Source organism: Carettochelys insculpta, chromosome 4 (genome assembly GCF_033958435.1).
Source record: "Carettochelys insculpta isolate YL-2023 chromosome 4, ASM3395843v1, whole genome shotgun sequence".
NCBI lineage: Eukaryota > Metazoa > Chordata > Testudines > Carettochelyidae > Carettochelys > Carettochelys insculpta.
In genome coordinates this window covers 16854774-16871528 of record NC_134140.1, presented here as the reverse complement: position 1 = coordinate 16871528, position 16755 = coordinate 16854774, and the positions used below count along the sequence as shown (strand labels likewise).

Genomic DNA, 16755 nt, shown 5'->3' with positions numbered 1-16755 from the left:
ACAAGAGAATTATGGCATGAAATTTTGATATAAAAGTTTTGTGCCATTTTTGAAATAATTTTCTCTCATTAAAATAGGTTTTAACCTTTTAAAAAACATTTCTCTTTAGTGCCACTTACCTTAAAATATTAGAAGCCTTTTAAATAAGACCTTTTTTAGATAAGATGGGGTTTGGGTAGATGTAGAGGAAGTTTAGGGTTTTTTCCCAAGTTTTTTTTAGCTCTGTTTAATCTGAAGTCTAACTGTAGCACAATCTGAAAACTAGGGTCTTCAGTACGTATTTGGAAAGTATCACAATATCACAGGTGTTTTGTGGCCTAACCGTCTTGTGCTACTGCATAGACTTACAAAGTTATTCTCAAGTTGTGTATGTCTGTGTATAAGCTAGTTTCTCTGTTCCTTTTTGAAATCAGGATGTGCTTGCTTTACGGTTGGGTCAGCTCCAACATGTCTAAACAGAAATTTAAAATTCTTATTTATTACCACACAGACTTAAGATTGCACCAGTGGCTGATACAGCCTTGATACGCTCCATTTAAAATACAGCACCCTCGCAATCAGAGTGGTCCTGAATGAGGGAAATTGCTGGACCAGAGGACCTCAGCTTAATTAATTAAATGTGCTGTGTGCTTGCTGCTACACCACACTCCAGTGCAGGTGGGAAGGATGTATGTAACTTTTGTGAAGTACTTCGTTATCTTGTGGGGTGAAAGGCAATGTGCAAGGTGGTGTAGCTGTTGCAGAACTTGGGCTGTTCTGCCATAGTCGGTGTTACTGATTTGAGTACTATATTGGGTGAAAGTGGCTCTGTATTGGCTGATGTATGGATGACTGTTTCTGTAGAGTAGGGTGTCTTCTCCTTCACTCCGCTCCCTTTGCCCCCACTAAAACAAACCAAAATTACACCAGAGTACTATTTGCGCTAGGGATTTAAGATCCCCCTTTAACCAGTTAACCAATTAAATGGGGCGGGGTAGCGTAAAGTTACCTTTATAAAAGGACACCCCTGAGAGGAAGTGTATCTGTATCAACATCTACCAGCTCACATTGTATTAATGTGTTACAAGGTCTAATATGAACCTTAGTCTGCAGAGGCTCCAGACTGGGGCAGCTCCATTTGGGCTGGCGCATTTGTGGCACACTGGGGACCCCAGGTAGAGTATCCCTGCCCTCATAACTCTGTGGTTCTATTGTATTTGTTACCTTGTTTACTGCCTTTTTTCCTGATATGGCATATTCCTGTAGTCATTATTGTCCCTAAAATCCAAAAGTATGTGTGGTTGCCACAGTACAAGGGTTAGATGTGTTGAGCAGAAAGCTGCAAATAGTGTCCTTAGCCACCTGAAGTTTGTAAACTATAACACTGTTTGCTAATAAAAGCGAGTCTAATAGCCTCTGCTTTCAGGCAGGAGCTTGCATCAGCCATCACATTCTTCAGTAATTCATGTTTTGTAAATACATGTGCAAGTTGTACAGCAGCCTTTGGGAACTGTAATTCATATTGCCAGTTTCTTGATTTTGATTTTAAAAAAATGGTTGCCAGGTATAACTTTTAACTGACTCTTGTGACATACAAAACATATTCCTTTTTGGCGTGTTAAATCTTTTTTCCCCCTCCCAGTTCATTTAGCTAATTGTATGCTGTGCTCTTCCAGATAGTGACAAAAACCCAACTGTCAGTGCCAAGTGAACTGGATTTCAATAATATAGATTGTTTGAAGAGTTGGTTTGAAATCCTTAGAATGTTATGTATATGTCTAGAATTCACTAAAGTGTGTGTGCATTCAGATGCACTTTTTATCTGAGCATATTATGTATTCCAAGTACATAAGTGAATTAAATATTGCATACTGGCAATCATTTCTTTGGTTTTGCAGCATAACCCCCCTTTCTTCTAGAAACATCTGTCATAGCTACATTACCAGTCCTGTAAACCTGATAACCTTTATTGAACGCTTCTGCCCCACACAAAGAGTAAGAACATTTGTTCAGCATTAATTTCTCTTCTCTTGCTTTTGGTAGAAGTTTTTTAAAACTCCAACATCATTAGGAGCAAAGCCTTAAAATATTTTTGCTGCTGTTATGGTTAGAAAGGAAACCTGGATGTGTCATATGGGTCAAGATGAATGTACTGTTCCTACTCAATGTGTTTCTGAGAACTTAATCAGTATGCAAGTATCCAAAGCATTAGTTGAATCAGAATTCAAAAAATCAGCAACCCCTTCACTCTTATCCCTCTTGTCATGCTGAGGAGGCCACCAGTGTTGTGTCCCACGGTAAGAGCAGAATATAAATGTGAGTTTGAAGAGTTAATTTGGTGGGTTTTGGGGGGCTCTTGCCTGGGTGGCAGCTGCTGTTTGAACCGTCTCATCTTTGCTGGGGCAAGTTGCCTGCAGCAGCTGCTTCCACTTTCCATTTCCCTCTCTGTAACCGTAGTGTGGCCTGACAGAGCGTACTTGTTACAAAATATCTATGGGTTTAATGAGGTTGAAACTTGGCAACTATTCTCTCAGAAAAACACTGCCAGGAGTGAACATTTTTCAGATGGTTTAATAGTTAATGAGCATTTATTACTTTCCAGATAGTAACGTTCTTTGTATCAAATGTATTGCCTGTTAAAAATTTGTACAGATTTTTTTAACTGAGGACAGACAGTCTGGTTGGTACCAACTCAGGATTATCTACAGCCTGTTTTAAGTACCATTTTCAAAAGGTGATGGGAAAGATTTGATTTGCATCACATATTCTTGCTCTTTGGTTCTGGTAACTGGGGCAGTTTAAGTGGGCTAGTAATATGGAACCATACAAAAGTAAATTCTGCTATAACTGGGGATCTACAAGAACAGATGGCATCAAAAACAGTTTATTACCAAGCCCTAAATATGACTGAAATTTTTCTTTAAAAATAATGCAACTATAAATCCTGATGGAAAGCAGTAAGTACTGAACTAACCCCCAACAACTGAGTGTTATAGAGCCTTTTGGCTGCTTTCCAAGCTTGGTGTTGCCTTTCATTCACAGGATCAACATTTAATTTCTTAATGGGAAACCTGAAGAATTCATCCTTTCTGAATGGAAACATAGACATGGTGAGCTTGAATGACTAGCTACAGGCTAAAGCGTCACATTGGAATGGAACGGGAGCTGTGCTTGATGAGATCCTGCTAGGTCACAGCCAGGATGAATCTCCGGTCTTTCTTTTCAGCAACGCATGAACAATCAAAGGCCCCCTTTTTATCTATTGTTACCAGGGAGGACATCCATTTAAAGTTCAAATTCCAGCAGGCTTGGGAAGAAGGAAAGGAGATAGCGGTAGGCTAGGCTAGGAGATGATAATCAAGCATCAAAAGTGAGCTGAAGAGAAGCCAGCACTTTGTCTTCTGACAGGAGAGACCGGGCTGGGGGTACTTAGTTTTGAATGGGCGCTTGAAGGTTTTTTGCAATCGTGAATGAAGCACTACTGAGGTGGCAGGCACAGAGAGCATCTGGCGCTTTGCTTTCTTTGCATCAGCAGAGTGAATCACAATGTGAAATTAGGCCCAAAATGGCATTTAATGAAGTGAAGCCTCTGTTACAGGCCTCCCTGTGCTCAGACGGTGGCAAAGGACAGCCCAATTGCATATGATGGGGTTGCGGGGGGGGTGGAAGATGAGGAGGGGGAGGACGAGGGTGTGAGGGAAAGGGAATCTCATTAAAGGTACTGTTTTTCCTTTTCCTAATGTCATTTATCTATCAAATGTCTTACAGATAACTAGCTTGCTTATAAGTGTTCAACACCACATTGCCCTCTTCCAGCCCTGGAAAAGCAGTACTGAGACTTAACAGTGCTTTGTTCTGGAAGTGTTGTACTCTTAAGAGGCTGCAGCTTAATATCTGATGCAGATTTACTGTTCCTCTTTGGCAAGTTTCTATAAGTACAAGTAAGAATTCATTGTTGAAATAGTAAATGAATACCCTACCAGCTGCATTTAACGTTATGTGAAAAGGACTTATCCGTAAACTCCCATGTAAGCTTGCAGACAGCTTTTTAAATTAGTGAGGAATGTGTTCATGGTAAACCTATTGTTTTAATAATCAATTATTACAATGTTGTATCCAGTTTAAGAATCATGCTGCAATATACCTGCTATGGGATATTATAAGTTATTCCCAAGCTAATGGGACTTTGGGAGGTGGCACAGAATTAGTTTTTCCCCCCTTTAGAATCTGGGGTAGAAAGAGGGGAAAAAGTTTTCCATCATTGATATGGAAAACCACTTTCTGATTTCTAAAAATAATCTGGCCAGAAAGAAGGTCAGTTAAGATCCTTAGAAGCTCAAGAGAAGGGAGTTAATTGTATCATTTTTACAATTACTAATTTAGTGGAATTCTTTAAATGATTCTGCATTTCATTAATGAAGTATTGGGTCTGGTGTAGTATTATCTGGTTCCAGAATGAAAGAGCTCTATTCATTTTCAAACCAGGCTGTCTTTTGAGATGATATTCACTGTGAAACTTGACTGTAGGTGTACTATTGTGCTTTTGAGTAAAATCACTTTTTGAGCAATTTCTTCGGAGTGCAAAAACACAAGCTTTGCAAAGCCCAAAGCCACTATAAAATGCATTCTGTAGGGAAATAACTCAGCTGAATCAAAACAAAAAGCAGTCCAGTAGCACTTTAAAGACTAGCAAAATAATTTATTAGGTGAGCTTTTGTGAGACAGACCCAATAAATTATTTTGCTAGTCTTTAAAGTGCTACTGGACTGCTTTTTGTTTTGATAGTATATAGAATAGCATGGCTCCCTCTCTGTTTACTATTCAGCTGAATCAGTGTAACTATTACTTAATCTGTCTTACTAGTGGACTTGCATTGCAAAAACATTTTCTGTTTGCATATAAATACAGGCACGTAGGTAGATAGATGTCTTAAATGAGTTGAATGGTAGACTAAAGTAAGCTGGGTATGTCAGCCTGCTTTATTAGACTTTGATTTCATCCACTAGGTTTTTATAATGGGAATTACTACTTATCCATGATTACACACTTCTTTTTTTCAAGATGTACAAACCTGAAATATTTACTTGCACTAATAAAAGCTGCTACTCCTTAAATAACTAACCCAGTCACATACTCCAATTTTATATTTGAAAGTAACCTAGCTATTTCAAAAGATTAACGCTAAAATAGGTATGAATCTTACTCAGAAATAAAGATTTATATACAGCTGGTGTGATTTTTATAACTCTGCTGTTGTAACACACATACATATACGTGGTTCACTGTCCCATGTAGGGGCATCTAGACCATGTCACAGAGAAAGAATGAGTGTCCCCTACAGTCTGAACTGAGAGTCACATGGCTTTCAGCTCAAACAGGAGAGGCACCTGCATGAAGCTCCAGAGGTCCCAGGTTCAAATCTGCCTGTGGGCAGTTAGTCATGCAACAAACTGCAGTAGTGAGACACTGACATTCAAATAAGTGACTCTTTAAGTCTTTGCTTTTTATTAATAACAGGTAATCTTATTTCTGAGTTAGGATAATGATGATAAATAATAATGATAAACATTATAGCTTTCATGTTGCATTTTCCACAAGTGAAGAAAGTAAAGAAATGTCCAATAGTCAAGCATGGTATTTGGTAATGTGGACTATTGATGGTCTTTTTTTAAAACATGAAATATGTGATATTTAACCTTTGTATATACAAGCTTTTATCCCAATGTGTTGTACAAATCGGTTAGAGGAATTATGTAGTTGGACAGCTGGTACATAGCACTCTGTAGATCAGTAGGGAACTGAGAGAAGCTCACTATTATGAGGAGTGCCATAGGAATTCTAATGCTCACTCAGAACAGGCAAGATCTTTATTGTAAAGTCTTACCTAAAAGAGCCTATCCTCGTGGAACAAGTGTGGTATCCATTTGTCTGACACAAATGGTAAATGACCACATGCCTTGATTTTGTGAGCATTGTACCCAAACATCCAACCCTGCAAGGTTCCAAGCTCCCTTAGTACCATATGACTTCTGAACCAAGAAACTTCTTTAAAAAGTACAATACCAGAATCTTTGTGGCTTCATGCACGCCAGGTTTGTATTAGGTATAACACCTACTGGTAGTTTAGTGTATAGTTTGATTTGGGATTCTTCCCCTTCACACAGACAAATGTTACTTGCCCATTTTTACTTTTCATTGGAAATGAGTGGCCATGGTGCACTTGTAGTTTTAGATTAATAGCCAGTAAGAATTAATTTGTCATGTGCACTTGTTAAAATTAGTACAAGCAAAACATTCCAAGCATTTTTGCTTTTTAATGCTTGTTTAAGAAGAATATTCAACCTTTTATTTATTTTTTAAAAGATAAAGGGGAGAAATTGCATCCAGGCTGAGACTTCTTTTTTTCCCATTTGGGAATGAATTTTATGGCCTAATTATAAAACCCCTTAAAATGCTGGTTATAGTAGAATGCAAGCACAAATTAATAATGTAAGTGAGATGGACATCTGTCAGCAATTAATGAATGCAGTTGGAAGTTTTAAATTTTGAAGTTTACTATGTAATCTGGTATAAATCTTTCTATTAGATACGTGTCAACTTAATATTCACACCACAACTGGCCTTCCTGGTTTGTTATGTATCTCAGCTTTCAGTAAACTGTGCAAAACAGTACAAAATGATTGTTCTAATAACACATAGGAATGTGGGTCTATGACTTCTAAGCACTAATGGGATGGTTGCTGCTAAGAGCACACAAGATTGTTGTTGATGCTAAATGTCAGGTGGAGTAGAAGATACATAGTTCTGCATAAAAGTCAAGATGACAAATGTATTATTTCTTAACACTTACCATTTGGCAATGTTTCATAGACCTAAGGGATCAAATTCTGTCATTGTGTCCAAAGGCAATGGATTTCTACCAGTGCTTAGTGAGGTCTAATGTGTGAAAGTGAAGCAATTTTGAGATTTTCAAGTTTATAATTTTTGTCCTTTTATTTAGAAAGTTTCACTTAAATGACTCATTTGTGTCTCGGCAAATATTACTTCATTGTAAGTTAGTGAGTTAGCTATTTTTATATTATTAGCTAAGATCTCCCCCCACCCCCAGCCCTCTTGGCAGGGGGACAGGAATATTTTATGGTATCTGGAAACTTTAGATTTCTAAATAGGTAGCCAAAAATGCATACAATACAACTCCAGTGAGAAACGATAGCAACAGTGATTTGTAGATCACAAAGATCAATACTGCTCACCACTGCTGATACAAGCAGTCCTTGTCTTGCTGGACAGTAACCATATACTGTTGAGAAATGTCAGCCTGAGTACCGTGGAGTGTATTCTCATCCCTGTACAGAGGGGCTTGTCTGCATACCTCCCTCCTGCAAAACAGTGTGAATGCACCCTTTTGTGTCAGAATACCCTTTTAAAAACCAAACATTGAAAACCGACCAGAGAGATGTCAGCTTATATGAATTTTATAGACCTATGCTGTACATATAATATAAATAATAAGATCTACAAACACATTCTTTCTCTGTAAAGTTGGAAATACGGTCTTAAAATCTCCAAAATGATAAATGTGAACATTTTCACGCTTGAAGTGAAAGATGTGAATGGCTAAATCTGATGACATGGGCGGGGGAAACCCCATATAAACCAAGAAGGACATATTGTGGATATAAACAGTTCTTCTTATGTGTGTTTTTTTTTTTTTTGTTTTTTGTTTTGTTACTGAGCAAATGATTGCATAATTTTCCCTTATGCAAGCATGCATGAGTCTGTTTTCAACAGAAACCTTTCAAAGAAAAGGCCATTTTCCTTGTGGAAGAGCCCATCAGGGTTGGGGTTGTCTCACTTCTAAGTTGCACAACTGGGCCTCAATCCCAAATATCTTAATAATCATCCAAATTTTTGACTTGTCCATTTTAGTGGGTCTACAGGCTTTGTGGTCAAGTGAGGAGCAGTAGAAAGTAGAAGTGGTTATAATGGGTCATAGGCCGTTGCCCTCCCATGGGCAACTCATGGTTCTGTGGGGACTTCCTGCTTTTGTCTGAAAGGTTTGGCCACCTGCTTGGAGCAGAGTAGTTGGTGCCATATGCCTGATGTCTGTCTCAATTTAAATGCTGAGAAAGTGATTTGTAGTAACAAAAGTGTTAGATTCCAAACATTCAAGACTGTAAAGGATTACCTTGTTTGTTTTTTCCCCCTCCTGTGTTTTTTGCACTTTGTGGTTGATTCTGCCTTTCTGCAAGACTAGAGTCAAGAATTCCTCTTGTATTTGTTTTGTATAGTGTCAAGCATTTTGTTAGTACATCTGATTTTTTGAGTCAGTCATCAAAGGTCTTAACTCCACTAAGTGTTATGCAAGTGCAACCGTGTGTTCAATAGATATACAGGGTAAGAGTGAAAAATTAGACCATCTGTATGCATATGTTTTTTGCCCAATCATTCTGTTCAGTGTGGTATAGCTGTTTGCATTCGCATAACTGCATTTGCTTGGTGCGAGCTTAAAATTTTGTGGGGTCCATAAAATACAAATTGCAGTGATGGGACAACATGAGATCAAATCCTTCTTGAAATGTTTGAAATCATTGGGACATTCAGCGATCTTTGTAAACTCTGAGTCAGGGATGGTAATTTGCAATGCTCTGTACCTGTCACAGTAGGTGCAAACCAGCACCAAGCCTCAAAGTGATGATGGTTTCGGAGTGCTACCACAACGCAAATTACTAATCCGTGCAGATCTGATCTCAATATTTAAAATGTTTCATGTTAAAAAAATGAAGTTTTGTAGTAATGTGAAATGTATGGTAAAGGTAGCTTGTAATGCATAGGCAACTCCAGTTGCATTCATTAGTAATTGCCATAATTGCAATTAGGTGCATAAACTACTTAAAAGTGGAATAGTTTCCTGATTTCTAGCTCAGTTTTTAAAGAGATTGTGGATTCCTTCTGTGGTGTTTCCCCTAACTCTAGAATGACTTCATAGAAATATTTATTAACAGACATGCTATAAATGTGGGATTTGGGCTCAGTCTGGTTTCATGTGGAAAATTATTCTTTAATTCTGTTTCCTTAACACTTTTTTCTGCAGCCCTTGCAAAGACTAAATCTGGCTAGTTGAGTAAAACAAGCCTGGTGGGATGTGTATAGATTTTATGGCTAAACTTAAATTGTGAGCTCTCTGTGGTAACGGCAGTGTTGTCTAAGTGTTGTACAAATAATTTCTATAACGTTGTGTTGAAGTAGCTTCTTTTGGGCAAAAGGCATAGTATTTGAGAAGAGCTTTCGTGGAACAGACCCACTTCTAATTATTTTGTTAGTCTTTAAAGTGCTACTTGACTGGTTTTTTTGTTTTGATAGTATATAGACTAGCATGGCTCCCTCTCTGTTGTTTGAGAAGAGACGATCGCTTGGAAAAAGCATCTTACCCAATCTTAAGCATTCAAATCATGAACCAAGCCACAAAATGCCATGATTTAATTTAAAAAAAAAAAAAAAGGAACTGGGAGAGAGCAAAAGGGAGTCTCAATTTGCATTCTAGTTTTTGAGCTTTTTCACGTTTCCCTCTGTACCAGTGACAGCTAGAAACCAGCTCCTTTTGTACAAAGTGAACGTGGAGGTTCTCTTGGAATCCTAACACTCCAGGAGCAGGGGCTTTAAGAAGAGCACTACCTATTGTGAAACTTGCAAGGTGGTGTTGAGAACTGGAAGCACCAGAGTCAGGCATTTGAAAGGAAGTCCAAAGTACATCTGTGGGATTTGCATAAAACTATATTTAGCTTTTCAGGGAGAGTTGAATGTAACAAACACATTTCTGTAGGCTTTTTAAACACTGCTAGGGACATGGATAAATTGAATGTGTGATTTTTAATGTCTTGGGTAAACTCATGTAGCAAAATGCTCCGGTGAAATCACTTATTAAAACAAAAAACTTCAGAAGTGTGTAGTGACATACTGCGAAATTTCTGAGGCAGACACTGAGAAGAACATGCACACACCAACTTGCTTTCAAATTCCTGTGGGCCTTGCTTGCTTATTTGATTTGAAAACAAGGGTCTAGGGATATTTTTCTTTTATTTCTTTCCTCCACCATTGTTTTCGTATACAGGGTTTTAATATTCAGACATTTTATCACCCTACTCCTTCTAAAACTCCTTTGAGCTTCTTTTCTTTCTTTACACAAAAGAATACTTTTGGCTGATTGAGTTCCATCCATTGCTAACTGTGGGTTCTTTTGTTTTGTTAGTCCAGCATCCTTTATAAAATGAGGACCATTGAGCAAGTACTCTCTAACTCCCCACTGAGCTTGATTGTGCTTGAAAGGTGTATTACTGTACTGGTGTAACATGTAAAGCTTTAGAGGGCTTTGAATGCATTTCAGTGTCTACCTTTTTGCTATGTGAAAAGTAGTGGGATTGTGCTTGAGATAATAAATCCACCTATTTTTAGTTTGGTGTGGTTGTGACAAGTGCCTGAACAAAAAACTAGCTGAATGCACTTGCTGTTGTGTTGAAACCAGCCAAAAGTTCCTATTCAAATGGTTTCCATGCAGTATATCTAACGGGCAATTTTCTGTTTTATGTACACAAACCTTCTAGAAAGACAGCTGTGCTTAGTTTTGGTTAATCTGTAGTAGTAACTTGAATAAAGCTGACTGGAGGACAATTCAGGGGGTTCAAGAATTCCTTTCCAAAAGCATGCTTAAGTTTGTGTCCTCCTTTGAACAGAAGCTGTAACCGGTATCTACCATAGGAATTAGTTACCTGGAAGACACTTTCTTCCTCAGCGGGGAGGTATATAGCAGAAATGTTTCCACCATTTTGAAGGAATAGGCTACAGCTCGGATGCAAGTATCCTCACCACGTTTTTCTTGTAGTAATTCATCATTGAAATTCAGTGTCTTTAAGTATAAATATGAATGAACCTCATTTCTTCATTTGCAGGATATTAAAGGTTTGTTTTCAGTAGCTGTATGTATATAGACTGCTACAAATCAGTAAAGGCCTGTAGAAATTTCATAGTGATATATAAAAATGCACATGATTTAGCTATAAGAATCCACCTAGGAAACAGAAATTTGATAACTCTTCAGTCTAGCAGACAAAGATGACAGTTTCTGAGGGCTGAAGTTGAAGCTCGACCAGTTCATATGAGAAATAAGATGCAGAATTTTGTGATAGTAACCACTGGAGCAATTTATCAAGGTTTAGGATAGATTCTCAATCTGCTGATGAAAAACATTAAAGAACCTGGTCATCATCACTTGAAATCTTTCAATAAAAATTGGATATTTTTGAGATGCTCTAGTTCAGCTAGAGCACAGGTACTGGACTTGTAGCAGGAATTAATTGATGAAATTCCTATGACAAGTGTAATGCAAGAGTCAGACTGCAGGATCACAATGATCCCTTCTGGCTTTAAAACTGGTGAATCTGCGTAACAAAGTCGAGATGCTCTCCTTTTTTTTATTTTTATAGGCAAACGCTCCAGCCACAAAGTCTAATAATGTTGTTCAACCAGTGTAATGTTGTAGACTGATGCAGAGTTACTCCAACCAGAGACAAATGAATCAAGCCCAACGTACAAATAATGGGAGCCATCCAAAGCCTACTCCAGGAAGATTTGTTCCACTCCAGCAATATGATTTGGTGCAGGTTACCATGAGATATAATAGACATTCAGTGGTCTCTACTGTGAGGCAAAAATCTCATTGTGGTCCTCTATAAGAAGACAAAGGCAGTGAAGCACGTTAATCGTGGTAGTATTATAGCCCACCAACATTCATCCCATTTATGCTGTGAAGTCATTCAACATCTCTAATGTTATCTGATTTATTTCTCAAATTGAGTGCTTTAATCCCCAGATTGCTGGATTCAAGTTATGCATGTTTAGGAAGTATGGTAAGGTCTCGGAGTACGCAAACCCAGAGTACGCAGCTGACCCCCGATTCCTACCATAAATGCTGGAAATACGTGATTTCCAGTTGCGCTTAACTCACTCTCCCCTGGGCCTTGGCTCAACCCCTCCAGCTCCACATGGCCCCAGCTCAGCCCCAGCCCCAGCTGCTGCTCACCACTCCCCCCCCTCCTCTGGCTCTGGCTCAAGCCCCCCTGCCCCAATTTAAACCCCCCGCGCATGGCTTCAGTTCAAATCATCACCCCTTCCCTGGTTCAAACCCCTTGCCTGCAGTCTCGATTCCATCCTCCTGCCCTTGTTTAAGCCCCCTGTGTGTGTGGCTCTGGTTCTCTCCTCTCACTTTCTCAGAGCTCCAGTTCAACAACCCCCCTGCCCCCACTCTGGTTCAAACACCCCATGGCCCGGCTCACCACCCCCATGCACAGCTCTGACTGAACTCCACCCCTCACCCCACTGCAGCCCTAACCCGTTGTCAGGCTTAACCCACCCCAACTGCTCCCCTTACCCCAGGACTTGCCTTCCTGCTGCTTCCCCAGCTGCAGAACGTGTGTTCCACCGGGGAAAGAGCCAGACCCCCCACTTACGCGAAATTCGGGTTACGCGAGGGTGCATGGAGTAGAACCCTCGCGTAACTCAAGGGTCTATTGTAACATGAACTGGAGTACTTAGCATGGAATTGCGGGGTAACATTCCCAAGTTCAGGGATTTATATAGTCTTGAGAAAGTCACTTCACTTCACCTTTATGCTGCTTTCCCTGCTTGTCGAATGGGGAAAAGAACAGCTACTTTCCTTCCTTGCAGTGGTGTTGCAAAGGCTAGTTAGTAAATGTTGGTGAAGCTCTTTTGAATGTGTAAAGTTCTTTCTAAAAAATTTCCTGTGCTAGATGCTGGTAAAATGACTGCGCAGTGAAAAGCATGTTTTGTAAAATTCTTAACATGGATTTAGCATAATATACTGTGTGATATTGATAGTGATTGTTTAACGAATAGATTGAGGTGGTCAAAGAACAGGCTTTAAAGAAGAATAAAAGCAAAGCTCTAAAAACACTGAAAATAAGAGGGGTCTTTAGTCTTTTGTCCATATGGATCCTCCTCTTGGTGTGTGCGCACTCAGGCATGGAAGATCAGGACCTTTTTATACCAGCATCCTTTGGGGGTGTGCCTGGGACCTACATATATGTGCACCCTCCCACCCCATTCTGCCTCCCTTCTCCAATAAGGGCATATGGGGCAGAGCAGCCTCTGCCACCGCTCACTTCACTCTTATACTCCCAGGGCAGCAGACGGAACCCAGCAGCATTTGTACTGCCCCCAGAGGGTACGCGGAGAGTCAACTTAGAATTATTTGGTTACTTTGTTTAGCTTAGTGACAACTTTTCTACAGCTCCATTAAAATGATTTTTCTTCTGAAGGTGTTAAGGTTCCTTTTCATCTAAAGGCCAGGCTAAGCACCTGCAGGTTCAAGCCATGCCTTCCGCATTTTGACTTATTAAATAGTAACAGAGAGGAAGCCGTGCTAGTCTATACTCTATCAAAACAAAAAGCAGTCAAGTAGCACTTTAAAGACTAGCAAAATAGTTTATTAGGTGAGCTTTCGTGGGACAGACCCACTTCTTCAGACCATAGCCAGACTGGTCTGGCTATGGTCTGAAGAAGTGGGTCTGTCCCACGAAAGCTCACCTAATAAACTAAGATGACTTATTGTGTCCCTAAGCTACTCTCTGGGGGAGAGACCAGTATGCTTCTGGTTTTTACCGAGACCGAATCAACTTCCTCTTATTACCCCTAAGCCCCACTTAAACTTGGGCTAAACCAAATGCCTCAGCTTAGATATTTTGAGAGCTTTTATCTATTTAGATAAAATAAAGCCATTCAGGAAATCAAATGGGGGCATTAGGGAAGGCTGTAAAAGATCAGGTTGTCTTTTCTCAGAGACCCAAATGGATCACTGTTTTTTACCAACTAGTAGATATGGCGTTACCTCAAGCATCAGGGCCCACTCAGCTGGAAACTGGAAAACCTCTTCAGTATGCCTTAGATATATTTCTGTATGGGTCATCTGCAGGGAAGCCACTTGAAGTTCAGCTCATACCTTTGGGAAACGTCATGCCCTGGCTTTGGTGACTAGGCCAGATGCTCAAATGAGAACAAAGGTTTGGCAGCCCTTGTTTGGGTAGTTGTAGCTAGGACTTCAGATGCTCATATTAAGCTGGAAATTGCTAACTAGTCATTGTGAGATCTATAGGGACAAATCAGTTAAGAATTGCAGTTACAGCAGGGTCGTTAACTGTTTTTGTCCCAAATGGATCCCATTTACGGAGTTACTGTAAATTGTCGTCTACTTTTGCAGTCTTTTTTGTTGCTCTTGGTTAATATATTTCTTTTAAATTACAGACTTTAAAAAATTCAAAAAGTCTTTGCTCCCTTGACTATGAAGAAGATGACGACGATGAAGATGATGAGACACAAATGAAGACCATTGTGTCATCCCCCTGTGACTCACATGACTTTATGAACATCACCACCCCTGGTTCCAGTCCAGTGAAAGAGCAAATGAATGAAGTAAGGCATTATGGGCCATGCCAAGTGGGCTTCAATGCAAGGGATTATAAGAAGGCAGCTGCAGTGTGTGAAACTGATGAGGACACAAGTGATTGTGAGAGCACTGAAGAGGGCATCTTTCCACTAGACTGTGGGGAATTGGATCTAGAGCAGATTGAAAACAACTGAAGATCAAAGTTGTGTACTCGAATCAGAGTTCTAAATTAAAATGATTAGTGGATTACCTGTGCACCACATAATCCATGTTCCTGGATCTCTGTATTGCCTATCTTGGGACTGTGTTAGAAAAAATGTTTCAGATGGGGGGGGAAAAATGAACCATTATTTCCTGTTTATAGTCTATTGATCAGTATACGAACAACAGCAAAAGATGACTGGAGGTTAAATGTTATTTTGAACATTAAGGAGTAACTTTGATTACAAATTTCCTAACAGATATTTTGCATTTTTATGGCTTTTACAGTTCTGTAGAAAGGATCTCTATTTTGAAATGAATTTTCAGAAGGGCAGTCTGTAAAACAAAATCTGTCTACAGTGATTCTGGTGCGGGCATATGTTCCATTTGTTAAATACCTTAATGTGAAAAGTGAGTTGCATAATTAAATTGGTAATAAACCATTGGATATCTGGAGATCTGAACTCTTAAGTATCCCGACAACTGGTCCACAATACTTAACTGTCTCCTTATACAGTAAGTGGTTATAAAACTTAATAACATGTACAAATTGGTTTTTCATACATTCAAGACCTTTTTGATCAAAATGTAGTAGTGACCTTAAAGGTTAACATTTTCCATGATTTTACTACTTGAATTGTTTTCTAGCCTGAAGCAATGCTAATTTAGGTGGGATAAGATTGCAAGTACCTGCCCACCTTCTCGGTCATTACTATGTTTTCTGTGGTTCAAAAGAATGTACAAGAGCACCTGAACTTTTAAACAGGGGCTTTGTAATGATCAGTTCCCCAGAAGGTGATCCCTTCAGCAATACTAGAAGGAAGTTAGTCCTTGAATTAAATAAATTGACATTTTGCTTTGCATTTGCACGTGTTTATGAATTTTATTGGTTGATGTATGGAGCCTTTGCAGGTATGGTAGCATGGCATCTCTCCTGAGCATGAGATGAAGTTCTAGATTCTTATCTCTCCAGAATACTTTTTGAGGGATTTCATGGGGTAATCATAAAAAAAAAAAAAAAAAAGGCAGTGAAAATGCACTTGAAGTATGTTTTATAGGTTGAACCTCTCTAATCTGGAACACTCTCTCTCAACCTGCAACCTCCCGTAATCAGTCATGATTTTAGTCTGGACAACCACTTATCGTGGGAGTGGCCAAGTTTGCTGTGATCCCATAAAGTTTGTTTCCAGCCACCAGTCCTGGTTCTCAGTGTTCTGCGCTGTTATTTAGCAGCAATTTACCTATAAATGTCTTCCAAGAGCCTAGTACAGTAAACCCTCAATTTAACGGACCCTGATATAACAGACTTCAGAAATTAATGGGCGCTGTCTGCCAAATCCCACCCACACCCCCAAAAAATAAATGCCAGAGACACATCAGAGTCACTGCCGCGGCTGGGACTGCCAGGGCTGGAGGGATCAATGCGGTGGCATGGGCCCTTGGGGGAAGGGGTCTGTGGTGGGGTGCAGAAGCTCTCCTCCCCAGCCCCGTGTGCATGGAGTATGTCAGTGCCTTGCCACCACTGCCTGCAGTGGCACTGAGCAGCAGCTGTGATGTCGGGGGCTGCTGCCTGTTGGCAGGCTGAGGGCAGCCACGCGCTACCTTCGTGCGGGTGGCTTGGAGCTGGGCCCCGGAAGAGCCACAGTGCTGAGAGCTGCAGGAGGTGGAAGGAGCCAGGCTATCATTTAGCTCCTCTCCTGCTAATTGGGAGAGGGGGGGAGAGGGAGGTGAGAGAGAAAGGGAAGGGACGTGGGGGCAGATGACAGGGATGATGGGCTGGGAAGGTCAGTGCACCATCATACAGTATAATGATTTGGATGTAATGGACTTTTGGCATTAACATACACCCCTTCCCACCATTAGTCCATTAAATCAAGGGTTTACTGTAAATGAGGGGGGCGGGGGGAAAGGTTGGTAATGTGCTTGACAATACTGACCTCCCGTAGTCCTGCAAATTCTCTCATCCAGCAGCGGTCAGGTCTCCAGAGCAATGGGTTAGAAAGGTTCAACCTGTACTATATGATTGCCAACCATTACAATACTCATTACATATGGCTAAAGTGAAGGAATTTTCCACACACACAAGGAGGCTGAGTTCAGGGACACTTTAAATTAGATGG

General features: G+C 40.0%; 1 protein-coding gene across 3 annotated transcripts in view; it reads left to right on the top strand.

Moving 5' to 3' along the window:
• FAM53A (family with sequence similarity 53 member A) overlaps nt 1-15485 on the top strand; it is a 97098-nt gene extending 81613 nt beyond the window's left edge. For all 3 annotated transcript variants that reach the window (XM_074991696.1, XM_074991697.1, XM_074991698.1), the window contains one exon: nt 14293-15485. In XM_074991696.1, coding sequence (XP_074847797.1) covers nt 14293-14628 — 336 coding nt within the window. In that variant the 3' untranslated portion in view covers nt 14629-15485. The remainder of the gene's footprint in view (nt 1-14292) is intronic.
• Nucleotides 15486-16755: the final 1270 nt, after the last annotated feature.